Here is a 23,403-nt window from a genome sequence, read left to right as displayed (position 1 = left end):
CTCTGCTCATGAGATTATACCTCTGTTTTCCCAGAAGCTGTGCAGAATTCAGCAAACCTCAGTTCCGGGGTGTGAAAAAAGATGACAGAATGATAATGATAATGAAGATGACAATGATGATAATTAGTAGTAGTAGCAGTCGTACCACCGAAACACCAACAAAAAAACCAACCAACCAACCAACCCCCCCCAACCTAAAACAAACCACCAACAAAAGAATCCCCAAACCCCACGCAAAGAAGAGCTTTGCCCAGGAAGCCAGCAGCTCCCTCTGGGCCCTCGCCGTGTTGCGCCAGCGTTGCAGCACCTCTCCCTCTGCCCATGCGACCCCTCCGACCCTCCCCAGCCGTCAGCCGGCAGCAGCGTGCGCGCCCCCCGCCCCGGCGGCCTCGGTTCTCCCCGGCGCCGCCCGGCGCAGCCTCTCCAGCGCGGTCCCTCCATCCGCGCCCCGCCGCGTCCCGGCGCCGCGGCGGTGGCGGTGTCGGTGTCGGTGTCGGTGTCGGTGTCGGTCCGGGCGGGCTGGGTTGGGCCGGGGCGGGGTCCGCAGCGCGCACGGCACCGCCCCCGGCGGGCAGACGGGCGCGGCGGCGTCACACGGCGGAGCCGCCCCCCGCTCCCGGCGGCCGCCCCCGCCCGCCGCTCCGCCGCCGCCGCCGCCGCCGCCGCCGCCGCGCACCCGCAGCAGCGCCCGCTCCGCTCCGCTCCGCTCCGCTCCGCTCCGCTCGGTCGGCGAGCGGCAGAGGCAGCCCCGGCAGCCGCGCCCGCCCCGGCCCGGCCCCGGCCCCGCAGCCCCCGCGCAGGTAAGGCGCGCCCGCAGCGCGGGCGGAGCGGCGCCGCGGAGGACCAGCCCCGCTCCGCCGCGGCGGAGCCGGTGGCGGCGGCGGCGGCGGCGCGAGAGGCTGGTGGGTTTGCGTTGTGGAGAGGTGGATGGCGAGGAGAGGAGATGGTGGAGCGGAGGTGTAAGTTGAAGGTTGGATGCGGTGATTTATTGCCCCTTGCCAAGGCGGGGGGAGGAGGGGAAAGGGGTTCTGCGAGACTTGAGCGATAAAATCAATCTGCTGCATGTTCTCCCTGGCGTGAGCTGCCGTGGTGAAACGCGAAGCCGGGGCAGCGATGGGGTATCGCAATATTGTTGTTATTTATCGGCGGCGGTCTGAAAGAGACGAGGGGCTTGTGCGGGAAGTGCATTGGTAATTTGGGACATTTTCTATTGTGTGACAGAAGAAAGAGGGCACTCGGCTTCTTCGATACGTGTTTGAAACTGTTCAGGTTCCTGCTGATGGTGTGCATTTTTGAAGGGGTAGAAATTATATCATAAGCATATTAAAATAAAGACATCTGCAGACTGGAAGGGGAGCAAAATCGATCATTCCAGCCGCTTTGGAAAGAATTTGATTCTAGAAATTACGTAGAAATGAAAGGAAAAGATTAATGATGCCGCTAAGTCTGCTTTTAAATTGGAGCGCTTCTCCCTTTGGCTGCAGCAAGATTGTTTTTCAGATCCTTTTATTTCATCCGGTAATTTGTGAACTCTGGTCTTCCCCGCACCCAGAGACAATGCTCTGTATTTCATACGATAAGGATTCTGCCAAGGATTGTGCATGCCAACCGACCTGGCATTTATTAAGGATTTATTGACCTATGGGTGTCTCTCTCTCTCTCTTTTTCTAATTTGAAAAGGCTCAATCGGGGCACCTGTGACTAAATCATAATTTTTGAAGAATAAAAAATGGTTGTAAAGGGGTGGGGGAAGCATACGAATTCACTGGCGAGTCTCTGAATGCAATAGCTACATTTATATTGGTTTGTGCATATTTCTCGCTACATATGTGTGTGTTCATGGATACATTGCTGGGAGGGACGCCTGGTGCTTAAGAGCCATTTGAGATAGATACATAGCTAGATGTATGTTAATAAATTGTCCTCTTCCGAGAATGAAAGTGCCCCTCTGCTTTGGAAATGACAAGACTCTGCTGTTTATTGGCAATGTGTGAATTATATCGGCAGTAATAAATAAGCAATTGTTTGCTGGGCTATTTTTTCCTTGGATCTTTCTCCTTTCTTTTACACTCTTTCCACCTCTCTGTCTTTTTGTATTTCCCTTTTTTTTTTTTTTCCTTTCTTTCCCTCGGTTTTTTTTGGTTTTTTTTTTTTTTTTTTTTTTTTTCACCTTCTTTTTTCTTTCTCTCCCCCCCTCTCGCCGCCGCTGCTGTTGCTCTGTGTGTGCGTGAGTGAGGGGGCAGGCAGGCGCTGCAGCCAGCGGCAGGCAGCGGGCAGGGATGCTCGCGAGGTGGGATCCCCGCGCGGCGGCTTCTGCGCGGACACCTGTAGGGATCGCTCTGGCACGCACGGCGGCCGCGCACGCCCTCACACTCGCACTCGCACTCGCACTCACACTCACACGGCGTCCTTGCCTGGCTCCCCCCCACCCTCCTCCCCACCCCTGGCAGACACCACGGGCTCCTGGCACCCTCCCGCTCCTGCGCCCCGCGCACAGAGGCGCAAACCCCGTCCGTTCCTTGGCCGCGCTCCTCCCGCAGCCGCGGCGCCCGCCCCGCGCGCCTTGCGCCTCCCGCATTCCCTGCCCACCGCCCCTTCCCCCGGGGGCCAGCCCAGCCCCAGCAGCTGCCCGGTGACCCCCGTGAACATACACACACATACACACACACACACACGCACGCACTCCCCGCGCGTCCCTTCCCCACGCACCCCGTCTCCACAAACCTCCCCTTTCCCCACTCATCGCCCCAGGCCCCCCTCACGCACAGCGCCCTCCCTCCGTGTCATTGTCCCCGGGCGCGCACGCCGTGTCTCACACCGCCAGCCAGCGCCCGGCTCCCCGCACCCCCACACGCCCCAAACCCGCTCATCACCGCCTCCTTCCCCTGGAAGCGGGACCCCCGCACGCCCCCTCCCCGCCCTGGGCTCGCCCCGCGGGCTCCCCAGGAGCGCAGCCCCCGGCGGAGCGCCGGGCGCAGCGGCGGGGCCGCTCGGGCTCGCCGGGGCCGCTCGGGCTCGGCGGGGCCGCTCGGGCTGGGGCGCCGCTCGGGCTCGGCGGGGCCGCTCGGGCTCGCCGGGGCCGCTCGGGCTCGCCGGGGCCGCTCGCCGGGGCCGCTCGGGCTCGCCGGGGCCGCTCGGGCTCGGCGGGGCCGCTCGGGCTCGCCGGGGCCGCTCGGGCTCGCCGGGGCCGCTCGGGCTCGGCGGGCGCCGCCGCCCCGTCGGGCCGCGCAGGGCGGAGCTGTTCCGGGTGCTGAAGCAGGAGCGGCCGCTCGGCGCCGTGCCGCAAGCCAGCGGCGCCCCAGCCCGCGGCCACCGCCGCGCCCGGGAGGGCCCTTTGGGCAGCGGGCTTGCGGGGCTCCCGCCGCGGCTCCTCCCGGGAGCTGCCGGAAAATCCCTCGGCTGGTAGCGGCGTGGCCAGAGGTGGCTCCTGCCGAGGGGCAAGGGAGGGCGTGGGGGAAACCTGGGGTCTGCCCGCTGCTGGTGGGCACGCCTGGCCCCTGCCCACGAAGTTTGGGGGGGGGGGGTTCTCCTCTTCTCCCTTTTGCTGCTCTTGCCCACCTCACGTGTGGAAAATAATAAAAATAATCGTGTTGACATTTAGAGGAATGAAATTAAATATAGAGAGAGTAGGAGGTGACTTAGCAGCTCTGAACGTGTCAGGTGCAGGCAGCTGAGGTGTGTGCCTTTTTTTAAAACGTTTCTCGCTGGCAGGGTCATCTCTGCCCCCTCTCCCCACACACGCATGTACACACACACACACACGCACACACGCACACCCCAGCCCAGAAAAGGGCTTGGCAGCAGCTCTGGACTTGCCATTGTGCCTGCTGAAATGCTGCTGGCAAAGAAATGTAAGGGAGGGGAAGGGGAAGCGATGAGTGAGGGAGGTGTTGGAGATCCTCTCCTCCATCAGGAGAGGTCTGCTAATATACAGCTTTCAGAAAACATACAACAGCTCTGGGGGAGAAAAGCAGCCTCTCCACTGAAAAATTTTGGATGTAGAGACCTCTTCAGAGGGTAATGGTGAACTGTGGCATATATATAATTTTGAAAACAGAGAAGTTGTTCTCTCCTTGTTCTCTTAAATAAGGGCAGCTGAGTAAATATACATAAAATAGTGCAACCAATTTCAGAGGACTAGCACCTGGGATTAGCTGATCTGCGTTGTGAATAATGTCAACATCAGAGCTGGCTTGAATTGGATTTTCCCTGCCATAGCAGAAAATATCAGTCCCAGAAGAAACCAGGTAGCAGATAAAAAAAAAATTCTCAAAAACATAAAAAAAAAAAAAGCCATCTAAGAAACTATTGCAATTCTTCCTCACCCCAGGAAAAATAAACCAGTAGGTGTGTCATGGGTGGTGGAGCTTGTCAGTTCCTGCTGGGGGCTCAGGCCACTTTATTTTTTTGACCTGTATTAGAAACAACCAGAACTGGGCTTGGTAGCATCGTCTGTATGACTAGGACCTTGTAGAGTCACAGACGATGATGTTTTCACAAATAAATTAAAATAAAACAAATTGCAGAATAAACGCTATGCTTTCTGTTTGACTTTGTTCTTGTAATAATAAAATGCACTACTGAAATGTTTGAAAGTTTTGGAAAGGTAAGTAGTTTACATTTAGATTATACCATAAAAATGCAATCTAGTATAAACATATGTGTTGAGATTTGTCTTTAGCGCTGCAGCCCATTACAATTTCTCAGAAACTCGAAAATTACAGCAGCATTTTCCTAATGTCCAACACCAGTCAAAAAGAAAAAATAATCACAAACGTTCACTATTGATCAACTTTGTGATTCAACATATTAGTTGTCATTTCTTATTATTCTGTTTCAATTCCTTGCAGATTAGAAACAAAAACAATAGAGGAAAATCACCCCCCTGGATCTTAGCCTTGGCCTTTTTCAAGCACAGAGAAGAGGATCTGCCAGGCTTTGCATGTCAAGCGGCCACTCGGCTGTTTGACAGCTTCTGGGTTTCAACCCCGTTGGGATCGAGGCAGCTCAAGCAACCACGAGCGATGAGTCCTGTCGACTGCTGATGCTGCTCTAGCACCATGGCAGACAGGCTGTGATATGACAAGAGGATCCATCCTAGGGAGGCAGCGTTGGGATCCATAATTGGCTTCCTGGGAAACTACAGCTGGTGGAGAGGATGTAAAAAGAGGCGCGCATGTGCCAGGATATTGCTACAGCCTTGCCGAGCTGGTGGATCCACTTGGAGGAGAGTTTTGCCACTGATCTTGGTTTTTTTCCCAGTTTGGTAATGTTGGCTTTGGGGAAAATTTCTGCTGACTCACCCACCCCTGGACACCTTTTGCAGAGCGTGGCCGGCCAGTGAAGAGATCCAACGGCGCCTTACCCCCACTGCGGGTCCCCGCCGGTGGCCCCTGGCACCATCTTGTGCCCAACCCCATCCCGTGGGGCAGCTGCAGCCCCCCGCCCCGGGGAGTCTCCCGCAGTGACCCCCGCACCCGGGGCGGGGGTGAGCGTGCCCAAAGCTTCCAGCGCGGCCGGCGCCCGGCAAGATTTTACCCTGTCTGCCGCCGGGGCCCCGGTGCCGCCCCCCGCCAGCCCTGCCGCCCCGCTCACCCGCCCCAGGCCGCGCAGGATGGGGGCGGTGCTGGTGCGGCGCGGGGGCTGCCTGCTGCTCTGGCTGGCCCTACTGCTGGGCTGCTGGGCTGAGCTGGGCAGCGGGCTGGAGTTCCCGGGTGCGGAGGGCCAATGGACCCGCTTCCCCAAGTGGAACGCCTGCTGCGAGAGCGAAATGAGCTTCAACATGAAGACGCGCAGCTCCAGCGGGCTGGTGCTCTACTTTGATGACGAGGGATTCTGTGACTTCCTGGAGCTCATCCTCACCCAGGGAGGGCGGCTACAGCTCAGCTTCTCCATTTTCTGCGCCGAGCCTGCCACCCTGCTCTCGGACACGGCGGTCAACGACAACCTCTGGCACGCCGTTGTCATCCGCCGCCACTTCAAGAACACGACGTTGATCATTGACCGAACCGAGGCCAAGTGGGTGGAGGTGAAGTCCAAGCGGCGGGACATGACTGTCTTCAGCGGGCTCTTCCTAGGAGGGCTCCCGCCGGAGCTGCGGTCGGCGACGCTAAAGCTGACGCTGTCCTCCGTCAAGGACCGGGAGCCCTTCAAGGGCTGGATAACTGACGTGCGGGTGAACTACACGCAGGCCTCGCCGGTGGAGAGCCAGGAGGTGCGGCTGGATGACGAGCAGAGCCGGCTGTGCGCCAGGGACGACGTCTGCCTCAACGGGGGCGTCTGCTCGGTGCTCAACGACCAGGCCGTCTGCGACTGCTCCCAAACGGGCTTCCGAGGGAAGGACTGCAGTGAAGGTAAGGGGCCATTCCAGCTCGCCCCATCGCCCCCCTCCCCATCGCTCTATGGAGGGGACGGGTCGGAGGCCAGGCCTGCATGAAGTTTCATCTGTATGAGTGGATCTTCCTCCCTCCCCTCCTTTCCCACCATGTTCCCAGCTCCCCTCTTCCCCACCTTCTCCTCCATGTCTTCCACGTGTCTCTGTGGCCAACCATGGTGCCATCACTCTTCTGTTCTCTGTGAGGCTGGGTGAGAGGAGGAAGAGGGTGCTATCTGAGCATCTTCCTGGGATTTTGGGTTGTTTTGGGCAAAGGAGAGGTGGGTGCTGGGTACCAGGTGTCACCCAGATGGCAGCGGGTGGCTGGAACCATGCTCGGTGGGAGCTGAGGGAGGGGACGTGCATGCTTATCACAAGCAGCTGGTGGTAATTAATTTGGGGAGCAGGGAAATTGATGCTGGGAATAATTTAACTGGATTAAGTGCAAAGATGACCTGGGTTTGGTTTTGTAGGGTAGAGGAGACCCAGAGTCCACTTTGTATTTGCCTCTGCTGTGTCATTGAAATAAAATCAGTGATTTATTTGTGAATTCCTTAAATTGTGGCCGGGGAGGAAGGGGATTAAACAGAGGATTATGTTTTTACATGAATGCTAAGGGTACCGCTTTGCAACATATTTAGCAATTCACCATGCCAGTTAGACAGGGAGAGCACAAAAGGGCAAGGAGGAAGTGCATACTCCAAGACCACAAAATGACTGAGTAGGTTTACCAAGGAAGAGGGAACCTAGAAAAACAGCAGTTTCCTTGATCTCATCTACAAATAAATCACTGGGTAAAATATGATTCATATTCAGTGCCCATTGTTTTTGGCAAATGGAAAGAATGTGAACGTTTACTTTGCAGATGCATGCAGGACTCTTGTTTTTATTATTTTGTTAGTAAATGTCCCATTGCTTGCAGCTCCTTAGGCATAGGAATTATGTATGTTGTGTACCTAGAGCAGGATGTGAAGGTGCATAAATGAAATAAAAGTAAATGTATCAAGGGGAAATACGATTATCATGTCAAAATTGGAGAGCAAAGACCTAAGTTTAAAATGTAAAAGGTAAATATGAATAAGATATTATCAAGGCCAAGTTAAGATCTTCACTGAGTGGCTGCATGACATTTATGGCTGAATAATTTGCCTTTAGCATTTCTATCAGATTTCACTCATTATAAGAAAGAAAACATCATTTGTGACTGTGCTTTATTATGTAACACCTTCTGTCCTTAGTGTCAATACTAAAATGCTACAGTCATTCTGCATCCTGTTTACTATATCAGCTGTTTATCTCTCATCTGCCATTCGTGAAAAATTCAAACCCTATTAAATTAATATTTATTTTAAATAATTTTTTATAGGAGCAAATAATAGTTTCAGAAAATTAGTCAGTTGTACTTTCAATTGCACCCATTTCCAGAAACTGTAAACTGAAATATCTTTTATATTAGGTAAACTCTCTCGATTTAGTATTTGGGTGTCAGTTTTTAATATATGATACTACATAATGTATAGGTGTATGTACAATATTGAGTTGTCTTAGCATCTCTGAGTTAGGCCCTATTAGAAAGGAAAAAAAATGAGGTGCAGCAGCTTTGTTAAAGCAATACTGATAATTTAAATACTGTTATTACTATTATACATTTATATGCCCTTTACACTAAAACATAGTTTATTTATTTGAAGTTATTTTGCACATATAATACTTATGTGAAAGAGTTCACAGGACTGCATGTAGTACCAGTGAGATAAATTATTGCCTTTACATAATTATAGGTTCAGAGGCTATTTTTAAGGAAGATTTTTATGTTTAGATTGAATTTTAGAGAAATACATATCTGTATTTATATTTACTGAAAATTACATGGAACTTTTAAGATGACACCCAAAAAAAATATTTAGAATTCCCCCCCCAAATTAAGGTAAAATTCTGACTTAAATTAAGTGCTAGTGGTTTTACAGTTGGCATCAGTGGGATCAAGTTTCTCCTCACATGTCCCTTGACTACTGAGAAGCTTTATAAAATAATAGCAAGACTTATAATTGTAGCAGAAAGTACTCAGATTCTGATTTCATTTGAAACAGGAGGCAACATTTGCCCTGACAGCAACATACATGGAACTACATTGCAATTTATACCTGTTAATTGAGAAAAGGTAGCAACTGACACTTCCATCAGTCAAGTTTTGATGAAGGGATTAGAAGTTACTCATATGTGCCAGCAAAGATATTGAATTGATATAAATTATTTAATATTCTAGGAAACAGAAAAGGCAGAAGGACAAGTAAAGCCTTTATATCTGCCAAGAAAGAAACCCTGGCTTCTGTTCTTTAGTTTTTTGTAGCCAACATAGACATTAAGCTGTTGAACTTTGATCTTTTGTTCCCAGAATGTGTAAATTTCCCACAAGCCTCAGAAGGACATTGCCATTGCTAAAGGATCATCTCAGGCTGCAATTATCTGAAAGGGTCTTTGAGTTTTCACTTCTATCCTTGTTTTGGTTTTTGTTTAAAAATGGTTTTAGATAGGAAAATCCCCCAACTTTCCATTTTTATCTGAAATTGTAGCCATGTGTCCTAGTTGGTGCCTTTTCTTTAAAGGTGAAAGATGGTAATTAAATTCTATTTTCCTTGGATTTTTTTTTTTTTTGTCTTGGATTTGTTGTTGTTCTATATCTCTGCAGTCTGGTAAAACAAAGAGTTCCTCAGTGTAATGAGGAATGTAGGAATCAATATCAACAACAACAAAGAAAACCTTTACAAAATTTTCTACCCTGACTTGCATGTTTAGGAATTAAAAAGTAATAGATTTAGAGTCAACGTTTCAAGTCTTAAGATGCCATTTTTAATACAAGTTCAGTTATTTTCAGGAGAAAATCTGGTGGTTCTTTTTTCCCCAGATTTTCATCTTTGAAAAGCTTATTAATGATCCCTGAAGTAATATTTTTTTCTTGTAAGAATGAAGTCCAACCAAGTTTTGGGTTGGATTTTTTTTTTGTTTGTTTTTTTTTGTTTTTGTTTTTTAAACCCATAGTAATATAAATTATTTTCAGTAGACTTAACTGTTTTTATACCTGTCTAAATCAGGAGTAGCTTCATTTATATTTTCTGATCTACACTACTGTGAGAACAGTGCAAGCTAGGAAAGAACCATTCAGTCACTCCTTTTGTTCCAGTAGGATCTCAGTTCTCTTCAATGGGAGCATTGGCATAAATCAGAGAAAAAGGACTGGAATTTTGCTTAAGTGTGAAGGATGTGCAGTCCATGCCAAAGAAAAATACCATCTCTAGCAGTTCTCTGGTTGGTAGGCCCATGGGTAAAAACCAGTACAAGAGCCTTCTAAAGGACAGAATCTCTGCTTTGTACTGAAAAAAGCAAGGGCATATTAGTCCACATAATAATAGTGTTTCAGTAGAAGAAAAAATACACAAAATCACAATGAATTTTATTAGGAATAAGAGTAGCATTGAAATAAACCCTGACTGCCTTATCAGTTTTCTGATAAGTTTTTAACATACATTTTAATCTTCTATTCAGTGAAAATTACAATATTTCCTGAAATTACTTCAATTGTTATGGCTTGATTATATGATGAGAGATTTTTATTAAAAATATCTACTTTAAAGTCAGATTTTTAGTGCATGAAGTCAAGGTCCTAGAAGGTAAGGAGAATACATGACTCATATCAATGAATATCCATATTCTTGTAATTTTGCTGCTGAGGTTAAAATTTCAAAACAAAAGAAAACCCCTATTTTGCCTATTAAATGACTAAAATAGTGACCTTCTGACTTTATACAAAAAAAAAAAAAAAAAAAAGGTATAGTTTCCCTTTCATCCTCATTTAGATAAAAATAGCCTTGTCCAGTATCCTGTCTGAGAAAGTAAGCAGGAAGCTTTAAAAGAGGTAGTAAAACACACATGATGCATTGAATTGGGGGAAGTTTCTCACTGATGCTAACTTGTAACTCCCTGCCCTTCTGCTTTTCTTTATCTCTACTGGCTTGGAAAAGTTGCAGACAGGATCCTTTATCTTTTTAAAATATAGCTTCCCTACTTATCTCAATATTAGCATCTATTCAGGCAATTGCTCTGTGAATTCAAACTATTCCTGTTTGTAACATGTTGTATTTCAGCTGCTCCACTGAGTTTCTGGTTTGTGAGAAAAATGAGGACTGTTCAGGCAGCTGTTCGCTGTAAGAGATACTCTTCCTTGTCAGATATTCAGAAATTGATGCCAGCTATGGTTTGAACTGTGAAAGTGATTTTGAGGAAGTCAGTTCCAGATGTCTCAGCCTAGCCAGCACTTAGATTTGTTTGTTTGGGTTCTGAATATACTACATCAGCCTTTGTTGTATTTCCTTTTGCATGTTAACTTTTTTAAAAGCCATCCAGTATTTATATCTCTTTGAAATTTTTGATATTTTAATCCATTTTGTTCCCTTTTATGCCTTGAATGAAACATTTGAACTTCTTTTGGCGTTATCTATTGCAAGTTGCGTGTTGGAGTGAGATGCTGCTGAACTCATTGCCAATAGTCAGTCTTAACAGAGTAGTCACCATGGTCTTTATCCCTCTTGAATCCTAGCTAAATGTACTTTGGACCAGTAAATACTGTGAACAAAACTTGCCTTTTTAATTTACACTTCAGAATCATTATCTACATGATCTGTATTTCTTCTTCATGCTGAATTTCTTGTCAGTGTCAGTGGCCACTGGGGTGATGCTGGTTTAGAAGGAGGGTTAGAAATGCACCAGGGATGGCACTGAAGTTCTGTATATGTACAAATTACATCAATAATTTAACAATCATTATTTCACTTTATTTAATATTTTTAAATGGTGACTTTGTTGTCAAAGTAGAATCTCGAGAGCAGATAATCAAGTAATCAAAAAGTCATTCAGATCTGTTACATCTGTTGCATTCACATTTAGTCATATGAAAACCCAATCATTATATCAGTTTAGAGGACAGTTTTGCATCATTTTCCTAATGAAATTTGATGTAGTATTTTGTTTGCCAGGATTCAGTATGATAGGATATTGATTTCAATATCTTCCTCATGTAAAATCACAGGAATTTAAATACTGAATTTAAATACTGGTAATTAGGAGCTGGCAGTCTGTTTTATATTGTCTTCTAAGGAGGTTTCTTGTTGAGCATTACTAATCCTTTCAAAATGCTGATATTGAAACTCCTATAGCCTAGATCTTGGTGCTCCAGGTAAATAATATTTTAAGTAGTGAGATTGTTGTTTCCCTTTGGGCCTAGTTGGGGTGCTGGGTCCTTATTAAATTTAGGTCTGCATTGTGAATTATAGACAGCTAATATGCTAGAAGAATTTATATCTAGCACCATAGGACCTTGTGTCAGATTGGTCATATTCATTCAGAATATCAAAATGATATATATTAAAATTGTCTATGTTTTGATGTAATTGCATTTCAGGGCTTGCAGGCATTTTGGACCAATTGTACTTGATCTTTGTTTCAGCTGGAGGTTGTCTCTCTTTTTACAATAGATGTCTTTTAACAATAGATGCTAGCTACGGATTTGTGGGATTTTACTCCTTCATCATTACTGACCTGATGGACAGGGATGGGGAAAAAGGCTGGCAATTAAAAATGAGTTCCTGATAGAAATAGTTTTTGTAGAGGCTAGCATTAACATGTGCAGCTTGGAGGGTTCATGTATCTTTTAATAAACATATTAAAATGGGTTGGTAACTTAAAAGATGAAGCTTCATCCATCTATTTTAGTGAATTTAATATGATGTTTTACTTACCAGAAAGTTTGGTGTTCCTTTTAGAAAACATGAAACCATATCTCTTGCTGGAAAAAGGCTCTGTCCAGTTTGTTGTGCTGTAGTTGAAACCTGTGTACCTTCATAAGCACATGATTTTCCAGAATAGTGAAGGGCATTCTGAGGTGTTCAATACCTTTGTGAAACTGAGGACTAAGTTGTAGAGACCAAATATACTTCTTTCAGGGAATGATTGGTTAGGGTGTAACAGACATCCCCTTTAATTGTGTTATACATAAAATTGACTAACAAAGTCAGAGTAAATAATACTTTGCTGCCTTTATTTAGTTCTATGCTGAGCTGGGATCATAATTTAATCTTTTACAAAAGATGTGCACTTTCCTGAATGGCAGTTTCTCCTTCTGTACTGTGGTGATGGTATCTGAGTGTATCACAAGCACTTCAACAGCCTGGATTACATTGTGGTGTATGCCGAACTCAATTTTTCAGCTCAGGTGCTCTTCTGCCAAGCTAAAAAGTAATTGTATGTGGTGAATTCATGCAAATGTGTAGCCATTCTCCTGGATCTTGGAGTAGAATCAGAAGGATCAATACGTGCTTCAATGAACAAAATATCTGCAGTAACCAATGAAGCAACGAGGTAGGAAAAGCCACATGGTTTTGATAGGGCATTGCTTTCTCAGTGACCCTGGCCAGCTCACACCACTTTTTCAGTTTGCTTTCCTATCTGTAAAGTGAAACTACTCCAGGTAGTTGCTCCAGGTAGTTGCTCCAGCTCCTGCAGGAGCTTTTGGCAGGATCTTTTTTCCTGGTCATCAGATACTTGAAAGATCAGAATTTCTATTGGGGATGTAGGAGAGGGGGTCAGGACCTGAAGCTCCCTTTACTGTTGTGCAACCACTTTAGTCTGCAGGACTGATAATTGTTAGGTGGCTTTGAAATGACAGACCTTCCTAGTGCCTTTCCATAGCTGAGTGTTCAGAATAGTGTGGTTTTTCTTGCCTTTTTTGTCTGTCGCTGTCTGCCATTGTTCTGACTAGACACTGGAAATGATGTAGCTTGTCACCTGCCAGCCACTTCTCCTTAGACAATTCAGCTCTTCTCATTACACCTGTATAAAAGTCATCCTTATTACTGTAAAGGGTTCCTTATTACTGTAGAAGGATCTGGGACTTCATGTCTGAGCAGAGTGAAGAACTCTTGCTCCTGCTCAACGACCACATAACTTTTGAGTTTCATTCTCTTCCATTTTCAATGAAAAATGTGAGGGTGAATGTAGGCACACAGTGTGTGGTGACTGGGAGTGGGGCTGTGGCCCAGCCTCATCCCCAGTGGGCACAGCTGTGAGAAGCAGGTGAGCAGCATTGAAAATAATGAGCCATGGAGTGCCCAGGGGCACTGCCCAGCCCCAGGGGAACAGAGGGCACACAGGTGCACTGCATGAACGTGAGGGTGTAAAAGGCTGGGCTGAAGAACAAGAAGGGCAGATGCTTGCAGCCTTCTGGAGTGGGAGCCCTGGAGTCTTCTGGTGAGGTATGGTGTTCCTGTGTATGGGGGAATGATTAAAGCCTTCTGAAATTGCGTGGTGGCTCTCTGTACTGTGGCTGTCTCAGCTGCAGCATGTGCTGTGGCAGGTGAAAATGAGAGGTAGCCTCAGTTATGCCTTCCTTGAGATTGTCAGGAAATGAGACAGAGGTAGCTGTCTGCAAGAACAGGCTTCTGTGATGAGATTTGAGATTTCTTTAGTGCTATGGGGTGTATTAAGAACCTACAATTACTTAGTTATGTCCTAATAAGCAGCAGATTTGGCACCTTTTAGATGGCTGAAGAAAATGTGTTCTGTTTTCATTTTCCACTGGAGTCAATTTGAAGTCCCATTGACTCAAGTTTGGAATTAGGGCAAACCTAATAACCTGCTGATTCTGAACTTATTATTCAAGTAGGAATATGAAAACAGAGAGAACTAGGGCAAATTAAATAACCTGCTGATTCTGCCTGTAGTATTCATCTGGGAATGTCTATAGAGAACATATTTTCATAAATTCTGATATGTATTACCATGATCATCATCACTATAATTATTCATTAATTTAATATGTGCCTTATGAACCATGCAGGAAGAGTGATGTTATATGACTAATTTTTTCTTGCATTTAAGACTCTCTATAATTTGAGGGAAAACCTGATTTCCCAAACAAATGGGTGGTGTGGAATCCCATTTGCAGTTGCTGCCACTACAAACTGTGAAACAGTGGATTTTGCCTATGGAAGGGCTACACCCCAAAAATGCTACACAGGTGTGCAAGTCACAGATTCCTTTTAGAATGTGCCACGTTGCACAAGGTCTTGAAATGAGAACACTGGACTTCTTGATTTTGTCTAGAGCAAGGGCTTTGCATTGCTTAAAGGCAGAGAAGCTTGATTGATTCTTCCCACAGTGCTGACTTTTTATAATTAAATGAATGTGTACAGCCATTAAGGAGGTCACTGGCATTCCTCTATGCACCTGGAAATGTGTATCACAGTTCCAAAGTTTCTGAATTACATCTTAATTTCTGATGCAGAATGGTTTTCTTGTTCGTCTTCCTTCTCGTTTGTGCTTTTTAACTTTAACAAAAAAAACATTTAAAAATGATTTTTTTTTCAAAGGAGCTATTTCCATTAAGAAAAAATTCCTTGAGAAAGCTTGCATGAATGTAATATAAATTATATGTACTTTCTTTTGAATAAGTGTATAGAAAATGACAGAATTAGTGACTAGACACGAAGTGAAGATCTGTATCTCAATACTGTCATTTTATTATCCTGATTCTTCTTTGTTTCCAAAGGTGACAACAGGACTCTTCACACACTTATCAGCATTGTACAAAGGGTGTCTAGGGCACAACCACAATGAATAGCTTTAGAGTGAATTACGGTCTTGTGATGTAAAGATTATATTTGTTGTTAATAAAAATGGGAGAATAGGGCCCTAATGCTAGGAAAAAGTGCTCTTCAGCCTTAAAGATGCTATCTTCCCTGATTCTGAATAAGGCAAGTGTGATGAAAGTGGCGTAAAAAACTTGGATTCCACTGGTTGTTGCACAGCAACAGGCTTACATTTTACATTTCAGAAATTATTTGTACACTTTACATTTGTGAAATCGGACTCTTGGCCTGGAAGGTCCAGGGACAGGAGTCAGAGAGGCGGGTGAGGCACAGCAGCTCCTTCCCAGACTGCACAGGCATCTTCAGGTGAAGCACTGGGATCTTCAGGTGATCCTCAGTCTTCTGGGCTGGTGCTTCATGTGTTATCCTCCCTTAGGAAGCAGTGGCATTTCTACAGGAAGTTTCCAGGAATGCTGGTCCTGACAGAGAGAATACTAGTGCTGTGCATTTTGAACCTGCTTTTTTTCCCCATTTTTCCTCATCAGAGGAGAGACAGGTGAAAATGGAATTTAGAAACCCATGGATGTAAGTCACTTAATTCTTAAGACTATTGTGGGGTGATATAGGAAAGATTTATAAACAGATTTTTTTAAGAACAGATCAATGCCCTTCTTCCACATCCTTCTCAGATGAGTGTTGCTCAGCTTCTCAGGAGCTGATTCTCAGTGATTTTTTTTTTTCTGTGATATTGCAGAAAAATAATTTCTGTAACATTATGACATTGAAAGGAACCTGGGAGGGTTTTTTTTAGAACCTATAGTTTTTCAGAGATAAATGATGGACTGTCATTCAACATTAACAAAAGATTTGTCTGTTTTAGTTAAACATTTACTGAAGAATTCTGAATATAGATCTCACATTCTTACATAAAGCATTCCTGACTTAAGTATTATGAGAAAGCATCAGAATTTTCCCAGTAGTTCACCAGAAGAAACTATATTCAAATCACATTTTCTTTGTTGGCCCAAACCTCCACTACTTTTCTGTGAACAATGTATCTGTTGTGGTAGTTTCCAGGAATTTCTTTGGGGGGTTTTTTGTCACTGTTCTCAGTCCAGAGTACTTCAAGGAGCAGCTAGGGTTTATGTTAGCCTTGAACTTGTTAATTTTTTTTAATTTTTGCTCTGCAGCAGTTAAACAACTGAGTCTGGAATTACAGGAAGTTTTGCGGTAATAATAAGCAGTACAGCACAGGTTTTGGTTTTTCTTTTCCACATTACAAATTTTGAAACTCAAAATGTATCAAAGAAAGCATCAGCTTTGAAGTTCTGAGAGAAATATTTTCACGCTGTTTCCTATTCCAGTTTTTATAACAAAGAAAATTCCTATGACAGAAAAAAGTTCAAGTGATAGTTTTGACCTGCTATTCTTGCAAATCCACTGACAGCCACAATTTGTGTTGGCATCCAGTGGTTTTTCCTATTGTGGTAGCACTGGCTGGATCCCATTCTTCTTTTTTTAACTATCATTTGGGTCTTTAACTAAGTAAAGTCTTTCTTGCACATTATAAATCCCCACATCATCCAAATTTGCTATTGAGGCACACATTACCCATTGTGATACCATGAGTCATGCTGGTGGATTTTGTAAATTTTAAACCATGAAAGCATCCACAGTGATGCAAGAGAAAAAAAAAAAAAATCCTTCCCATTTCTCCCCTATTAAAAAAAAAATACAAACAGAAACATTCATTGCAGTCTAAGTTAATGGCACCATGGGAATTCAAAAGCAAAGCTGCCTTCAGTGAGTGGTGGCTTTTATTTTTTTTTGCTTTTTTGTGTTTAAGCATGGAATTTCTCTCCATTTTATTCACATTTGCATTAAAAATAATAGAAAGCATTTAGTGATGCTGTATCTATTGTGACAGAGGTACATCAAATTCAAAAGCATGCCTCTAAGAGCTTAGAAATATTCAGTTATTTTGATTTTGCACTTGAGTTTGCTGCCTGCATAGCCTAAATGTATAAAGTGAGATGGGTACAGGTTTTGATGTCACTCAGCTTTGCTCTTCCATACCTTCCTCATCAGAAATCTGAAAAATGTCTTGGAAACTTGTCCTTGCCCAGTCTGAGCTCTCAGTGACTTACACTAAGCTTTCAGCCATTAGAGAGTGCAGAAAGAGATACAAAGGTTGATTAACCGAAGGAATTGGAAGAGAAAAATGTTCTTAGAAATAATATCTATTGTTCTGTACAGTATTTCTGAAATATTTTGCTTTTGTAGGTTTTTCACATTCAGTAGTATCTCCGTCAATGGATGTAATAAAATAATTTATTGCAGTACTCCTTTCTTGTCTGTGTAGATCAGGACTGATGTCTCTTGAAGCTGATATGTTAAGCCATTGTAAAATAAGAGTTAAGTCAGAATTAGGGGGAAAAAGAAATCTTTCAACTGTATTGCTATTAAAACACCCTGAAATGTCAAGAAATAAACAGGCTTAATCTTGCCCACTACTATATAATGCTACTTTGCAATCTTTATGGAAGCTCCCTTTTCCATTCAGAAGTATAGAAAGATCTTGTCAGCACAAAAGTCACTGGTGGGAAGCTTTGCCTACGTGTCTCTCACTCCTGTAGGTTGCAACAACTACTTTTTCCACTCTTGAGTTTCTCTCATTTGTAGAGGCATGGTAGGAACTTGCAATGGCATTTTCCCTTACAGAATTATGAATTAATGGCTAAAAAAGCTTAATATTTTAACCCCACTCTGACCCCCACTGATCAGATGACCTAGTCTGTATTAAAATGCTTGCCTTTTGAAAATAGACTGTCAAGTATTTTTGTCATCTATGTGTTTGAATCAATCTTTGCACTCCTTTGGTTCCTCTTAGGCATGCATTCAGAGCACATGTTTTTAAATCCCAGCTCAGCATGGGCAGTCTGCATCTTCTCCAATCAGCCCAACAGCTATGAACCTACTGCACTCAACATTTATGCTCAGAGAGTTTTATAAAATAAAGCACTTAGAAGCTATGAACTGTCAGGGCAAAATATACTCTGCACTTTTAATTTCATCTGTTTTTGGGTATCCATTATGAAACAGTCTTTAATTGCATGATCATATACCACTTTATCCTTGAGCTTTCTAGCTCCTTCAGTGAATAGCCTGGATAATAAGTTCTTCAATATTTTGTTTTCTACTTGCTGTTCAGTTTGTACTCCTGAGCCTTATTCATTGTCCATATTGAAATCATTTCTCTGAAGAGAAATCAGTAATATTTCTCAGGCTTTAAGGTTTTCATAGGTACAACACCTGAGCTACTGTGCAAATATTGAAAACTGCACAATGCCCATGCAAGATGACAGGGGCTCTCATTCACGGAGGAGAACAGAGGCAAGAGAGACTGCAGGTGAAAACATTCCCTGAGTGCCCATCTGAAGTTTTTCCTGAGTACTTCACAGATAACACCCTGCACTCCAAGCCTCCACTAGCACTTCAAAGCACAGCTGCCTGTGTGTTCTGGGATTTCCATCACAGTACTCTCTCCAAACAAACATTTGGAGCAGCATTAGGAATGACCACCCAGAAAATGCCTGTCTTGAAAAACCTGACCGAAATCATGTTGGATTTTTAGGAGAGAAGGGAATAGAGTATGTTTCTTCATTCAGCTCTCCTTGTTCTGAGGTACACCCTGCTCCTTTTCAGCGAGGGCAGATGCACAGCAGCTTTCTGTGGTACTCAGGCATTACTTCTGGCTAAGAATAGTCCTCTGTGTGCAGATCAAGTGAGGGAAGCTCTGGAGAGAATTGCATTAAACTGTGTAATTAAAGGCTATATCCTACCCTGTATGAATAAAGTAGATGGATCTCAGTTATGTAAGAAGCCTTATGTCTCAGAGCTGCTATTTTTGACTTTGCAACCTAAAGAATGTTCTTTTAAGATCGTAAAATAGGCAGTGTGTATTTTTAAATTTTTTTTAGAGTTTTTAAGACTCTTCTCCCACGCAGACATCCCAGCCATTGTGTTTTGTGCACTTGAATGAGGAAGCTGCCTTTCTGTAGGGCCCATTCCTCAGCAGGGAATTTGCTGAGGGATTGACACTTTCCCTGCTCCAAAACTGAGTGGCTGGACCTAGCACTGGTTAGAGTTTTGAGTGACAGGGAAGACCTGCTGGGGCTGAAGGTCTTTCAGGAGATTAGTGGTAAAACCTAAGACATCCCCACTAATGCCATGCGTGCACATTTTAGGAAACATTTGCAATTTGAGCAAATTCTGATTGGTTTTCAAGGGCTTGGCAAAAGGCTCAAACCCAAAAGTCAAGTTACTCCTGCCCAAATGGTTTTTATATGTCTGCTTAAAAATAAGACTGAAATCAAAAGGAATCAGAGAGGAAATGAAACTTACTCAGAGCTCCCTTGGGGATATACTACTGCTAACATAAATGTCAGATTTTCAGTTGAGATATTTGGGGTTTTTTTACTAAATCAAATAAGTCTTTTAAGACTGAAAAAATACTTCCTTAATATACTGGGTCACTCTATTTTCAGTAACTACTGTAATCAACGTTTCTCTGTAGTAAATGTGTCTTTCAAAGAAAAAAAAATTAAAAAGCCACATGAAAGTCTTACACAAAATTGTTTCAATGCATTTCAGAACCATTTTTCCAAGGAAATGAGTTTTTAAAAATAAGCTATAGACATAGTATTTTCATGTCTGCTTATCAGTGTTGCCATTAGAAAAATGGCCTAAAAATATTTCTGAAACTAATAAAAGTTTTATATAATGAGTAGTATAGCCATAATAAAATATTCTGTACATAAGTGCAAAAAATGAACTATTAATCTTTGCTGTGACCAGACAATATTTTTAAGACACTTCTGTCTTTATAAGAGCCACATTTATTAGTGTTCCAGGACCTTTGAACACACCTTTGGGATTTTTCCTCCTTATTTAGAGGTTACTTTCTCTACTTGCAGGACTAGATGCTCTTTCTTTCCCTGTGTGTTAAAAACTATAAAGGTTAGAAATATTTCTTTCCCCTTTTCCTTTCCATGCTTTATCTTGTATCTACTATGCAGTAGTTTTCTAGAAAGAATACCAATAAGAAGCTTTTAGGGCAAGAGGTGAAGACAGAATAAAGTCACAGTCAAATTCCCACTAAATTTCTTTCTTATCACTTAATTCACAGATGGTCCCACTGTATTTGGTTGGATTATTTATATGAATAATTTTATCCCCTTGATCCCCAGTATAATTTAATGTATGTATTATTATGCTGCAGATAACCAGACTTATTTTTTTTGTACAATATGGCTGTTTACAAGCATGATTATCTTATATGTTACCTCGTAGTATTTTAATCATCCAGTGACATTTTCAGGAATGTTAAATGTTATTACTCCCACTGATTTAAATGGGACTATGTGTGTCAGAATGAATAGAAAAAGTTTTTAAACTAAAAAAGTTCAGTTCAAAAAAGAATTAAAAATTGTGGTTGAAGCAGGCTCAGACACAAGCTAAACTGCAGAATCATGGATGACCAATGAAAGTATTTATAGTTTTAGAGAAAACTATCCATGTTTTTACATATTATAAATGTCATGCCTAGTATGTAGTCTAATTAGATTCATCTTTAGAAATGCCTTTTTAAATGAATAATAATGACCTTAAGCTCAGATGTCTGTATGCATATAAATTTTCTTCAAGCTCAATGTATGTGCCATTTACCACCTTTCTGTTACATTTTCTGTGAAATTCAGAATTCCAGTGCTGCTTCTTTAGGAAAGCTTAAATTCTAGAGCAAAATAGTACCAGTCAGAAACCCGAGTCCTATGCAACATCCCCAAAGGCTGTTTTTTGCTAAGCAGTGAAGGGAGTATAATTTAATACACTGTGATTTTACTGTCATTTAAAATATGTCCCCAGCTCAGCAGTACTGCTCTGCAAACTACATTTTTTCCTTTTGAAACATAGGAGATATATACCAAGAGTGAAAGAAAAGTTTAGTGAACTAAGGGGACCTTAGGATGTCAACAAAATTGTATTGACACTCCATCATCATTAAATTTACTACCTGCACTGCTCAGACCTCTCAGACTTGTGTGATTGCTTACAACATTCATGCACTTCATAAACTGGCTAAAAACTCTGCTCAACTTAATGCATTTATAGAAAGAAAATTGTCCTAAATGTGACTCTACAAAGACTCCTAAATTAAAAAAGCAAAGCAAAACAAACATTGAAATTAAATAATTAAAGGCAATAATTCTCTTATTAACCACACGCATATCTATTTTAAAATTGTTAATGTGCCATCTCTGGGATTTATAATTTTTAAGTAAGATTAAAAGTTAGTATTTTTTGCCCTCTCAGCTACAGGAGAAGTGCTTACATCTTGCTTACATCTCTTTGAATTTCTGTCTACGTAGATGTGATTTATTCCTGCAACCTCAATTATTATCAATGTTCTGGCCAGAACAAAACTTATGTAAGGAATTTATGAGAGCTATGAGGAAAGCTTTCAGTGATTTGGAAAGCATTTTCTCTCTTTTAAAGGAGTTTTCAAAGCATTTAAAGTAAAATATTTCTCTCAATAAGCCTTGTAGCCTCATTGTACTGTATCTTAATGAAAATCATGAAGTTTTTTAGCTGAAGTTGGGAATTGGACCTCCATTTTCTGTGAGTCAGTAGCATCACTTTTAAATCAAATTTTGAAACACCTCTTTGTAATAAAATTTTTGTAGCTGTCAAAAATATTTGAGAGTTGTTTTCCCTGCATTCAAAAGAGATTCCTTAATTTATTATTTTTTTTCTAAAATTTTCAGCAAAATATCAGTATGACTTGTTATTTTCTTTATGCAAGAGACAGCCTGGAAAACTGTTAAGAAAACAAAAGATTGGCAATATTGTTGAAGTAAACCTTTGATAACCAAATAAATGATATCAGGAAAAGAATGTAACAAAAATACCTGAAGTTTTATTAGTATCATAGTAGTATATCAAGTTTCAGCAAGCTATTGGTCCCTGATTTTGTTGTGCACTGCCTGTCTCTAAAGAGAGAGCAAAAGTCTCACCATGAGTCTCATCCTGCACCTCTTACTGCCTTTTTTTGTATTAATAAGAGCTGTGGGATACTTAATATACAACCAGCTGCAAGTGCTCCTGCAAAACGTTGGGCTCCTTCAGGAAATCATTTAAATTGTGATAGTGACCTTTGCTCCTAGGGTTTGCAGTTGGGTTTTGTTTTTGCAGAATTGGCTAGAGTTGAGAAAAAACTTATTATGAAACAAGGCTTTTCGGCTTTGGACCCAGATATTATTTCTTCTTTAGAAACTGGATCCTTCATAAATGATTACATCAGATGAAGGGTAGACATCTGGAAGCACAAAATGGAAAAAAAAAAAAAAAAAGGAGAGATGAAGAACTGAGAAGTAATTAAGTTCTGGAAATGGGATTTGGAATTGCTATTTTATTTTCACTATTCTATTACAAGTTCTTTATATATCTCAAGTATTTAATCTTCCTCACAGATTTTCATCCCTAAAATAAGGTTAATAATATTCACTGTCTCCTCTACCATTCCCTTTCTTTTTTGTTTAGTGATGTCTGAGGTTTAGGAACAAATTTCATTATATTTTTTGCCAATACCTACTGCAGGAGAAGTGGATCCTACTTATGGTTTTAGATGTGGCATGTTATGCACAATATTGAGCTGTAGTTGAGATACAAACATTGGAGCAAAAATTATGAATAAATTATTGTAATGCAGGGTATTCCAGATTGCTTTAGGGGCAACTAAACTCCTGATGTATTCATACATATTCTTTGTAAACAAATGTTCTTTGAAATAATCATTTTGGGCCTGGTTTGTGGCTTATTTCTCATAGCATGACATGGCAACAAGATCTGTTGAGTAAAAACTGTTTATTTATAAAGAGGTGCTTAAAAATGTGCCATCAAAAGAGTTTTATCTACTTTGCAAGTAAAAGCAGAGATGCTTTTTTGAAATGAATTGAACATCTCCTATAATATGTGTAAAATTGTATTTTATTGGGATAAATGTCAGCAGAGAAGAATTTTCTTAGGTGTACTGCACTCTAATGGTACTTGCTGATGGTGTTGTGTGAAGGATTTTAGAGCTTTCCTGCAGAAGTCATTTACAAAATGTCACAGAATGTAAAGCTTTGTGGTGGCAAAAAGGTGTAAGGGAGAAACAGTGATTTTCCTTAATACCTGGTTAGGTAAAGGCTATTCTGAACAATACAGACTGATTAGTTAGCAAAGAGGGAAAAAAGCACTTTTGTAAGCTTCTGGATTTTGGTTGTTCTGCTACTAAGAATTTGCCTAGAAGCATAAGATGAATTTGTTCATTTGTATTTGAATTGAAATGAG

The 23,403-nt window shown here is 42.4% G+C and overlaps 1 protein-coding gene across 33 annotated transcripts in view; it reads left to right on the top strand.

The window, feature by feature from the left end:
- Window positions 1-647: 647 nt before the first annotated feature.
- Window positions 648-23,403, top strand: part of NRXN1 (neurexin 1) — a 674,512-nt gene continuing 651,756 nt past the window's right edge. For 32 of the 33 annotated variants that reach the window (XM_068186598.1, XM_068186597.1, XM_068186587.1 and 29 more), the window contains exons 1-2: window positions 648-800; window positions 4,851-6,353. In XM_068186598.1, the coding sequence (XP_068042699.1) occupies window positions 5,615-6,353 (739 nt within the window). In that variant the 5' untranslated portion in view covers window positions 648-800; window positions 4,851-5,614. Of the gene's footprint in view, window positions 801-943; window positions 960-4,850; window positions 6,354-23,403 lie in introns of those variants that run through there. The other variant, XM_068186568.1, reaches the window with a different exon arrangement.

The sequence above is a fragment of the Anomalospiza imberbis genome, chromosome 3, assembly GCF_031753505.1.
Source record: "Anomalospiza imberbis isolate Cuckoo-Finch-1a 21T00152 chromosome 3, ASM3175350v1, whole genome shotgun sequence".
NCBI lineage: Eukaryota > Metazoa > Chordata > Aves > Passeriformes > Viduidae > Anomalospiza > Anomalospiza imberbis.
The sequence above is the reverse complement of the archived record's forward strand: the minus strand, read 5'-3'. Positions and strand labels throughout refer to the sequence as shown.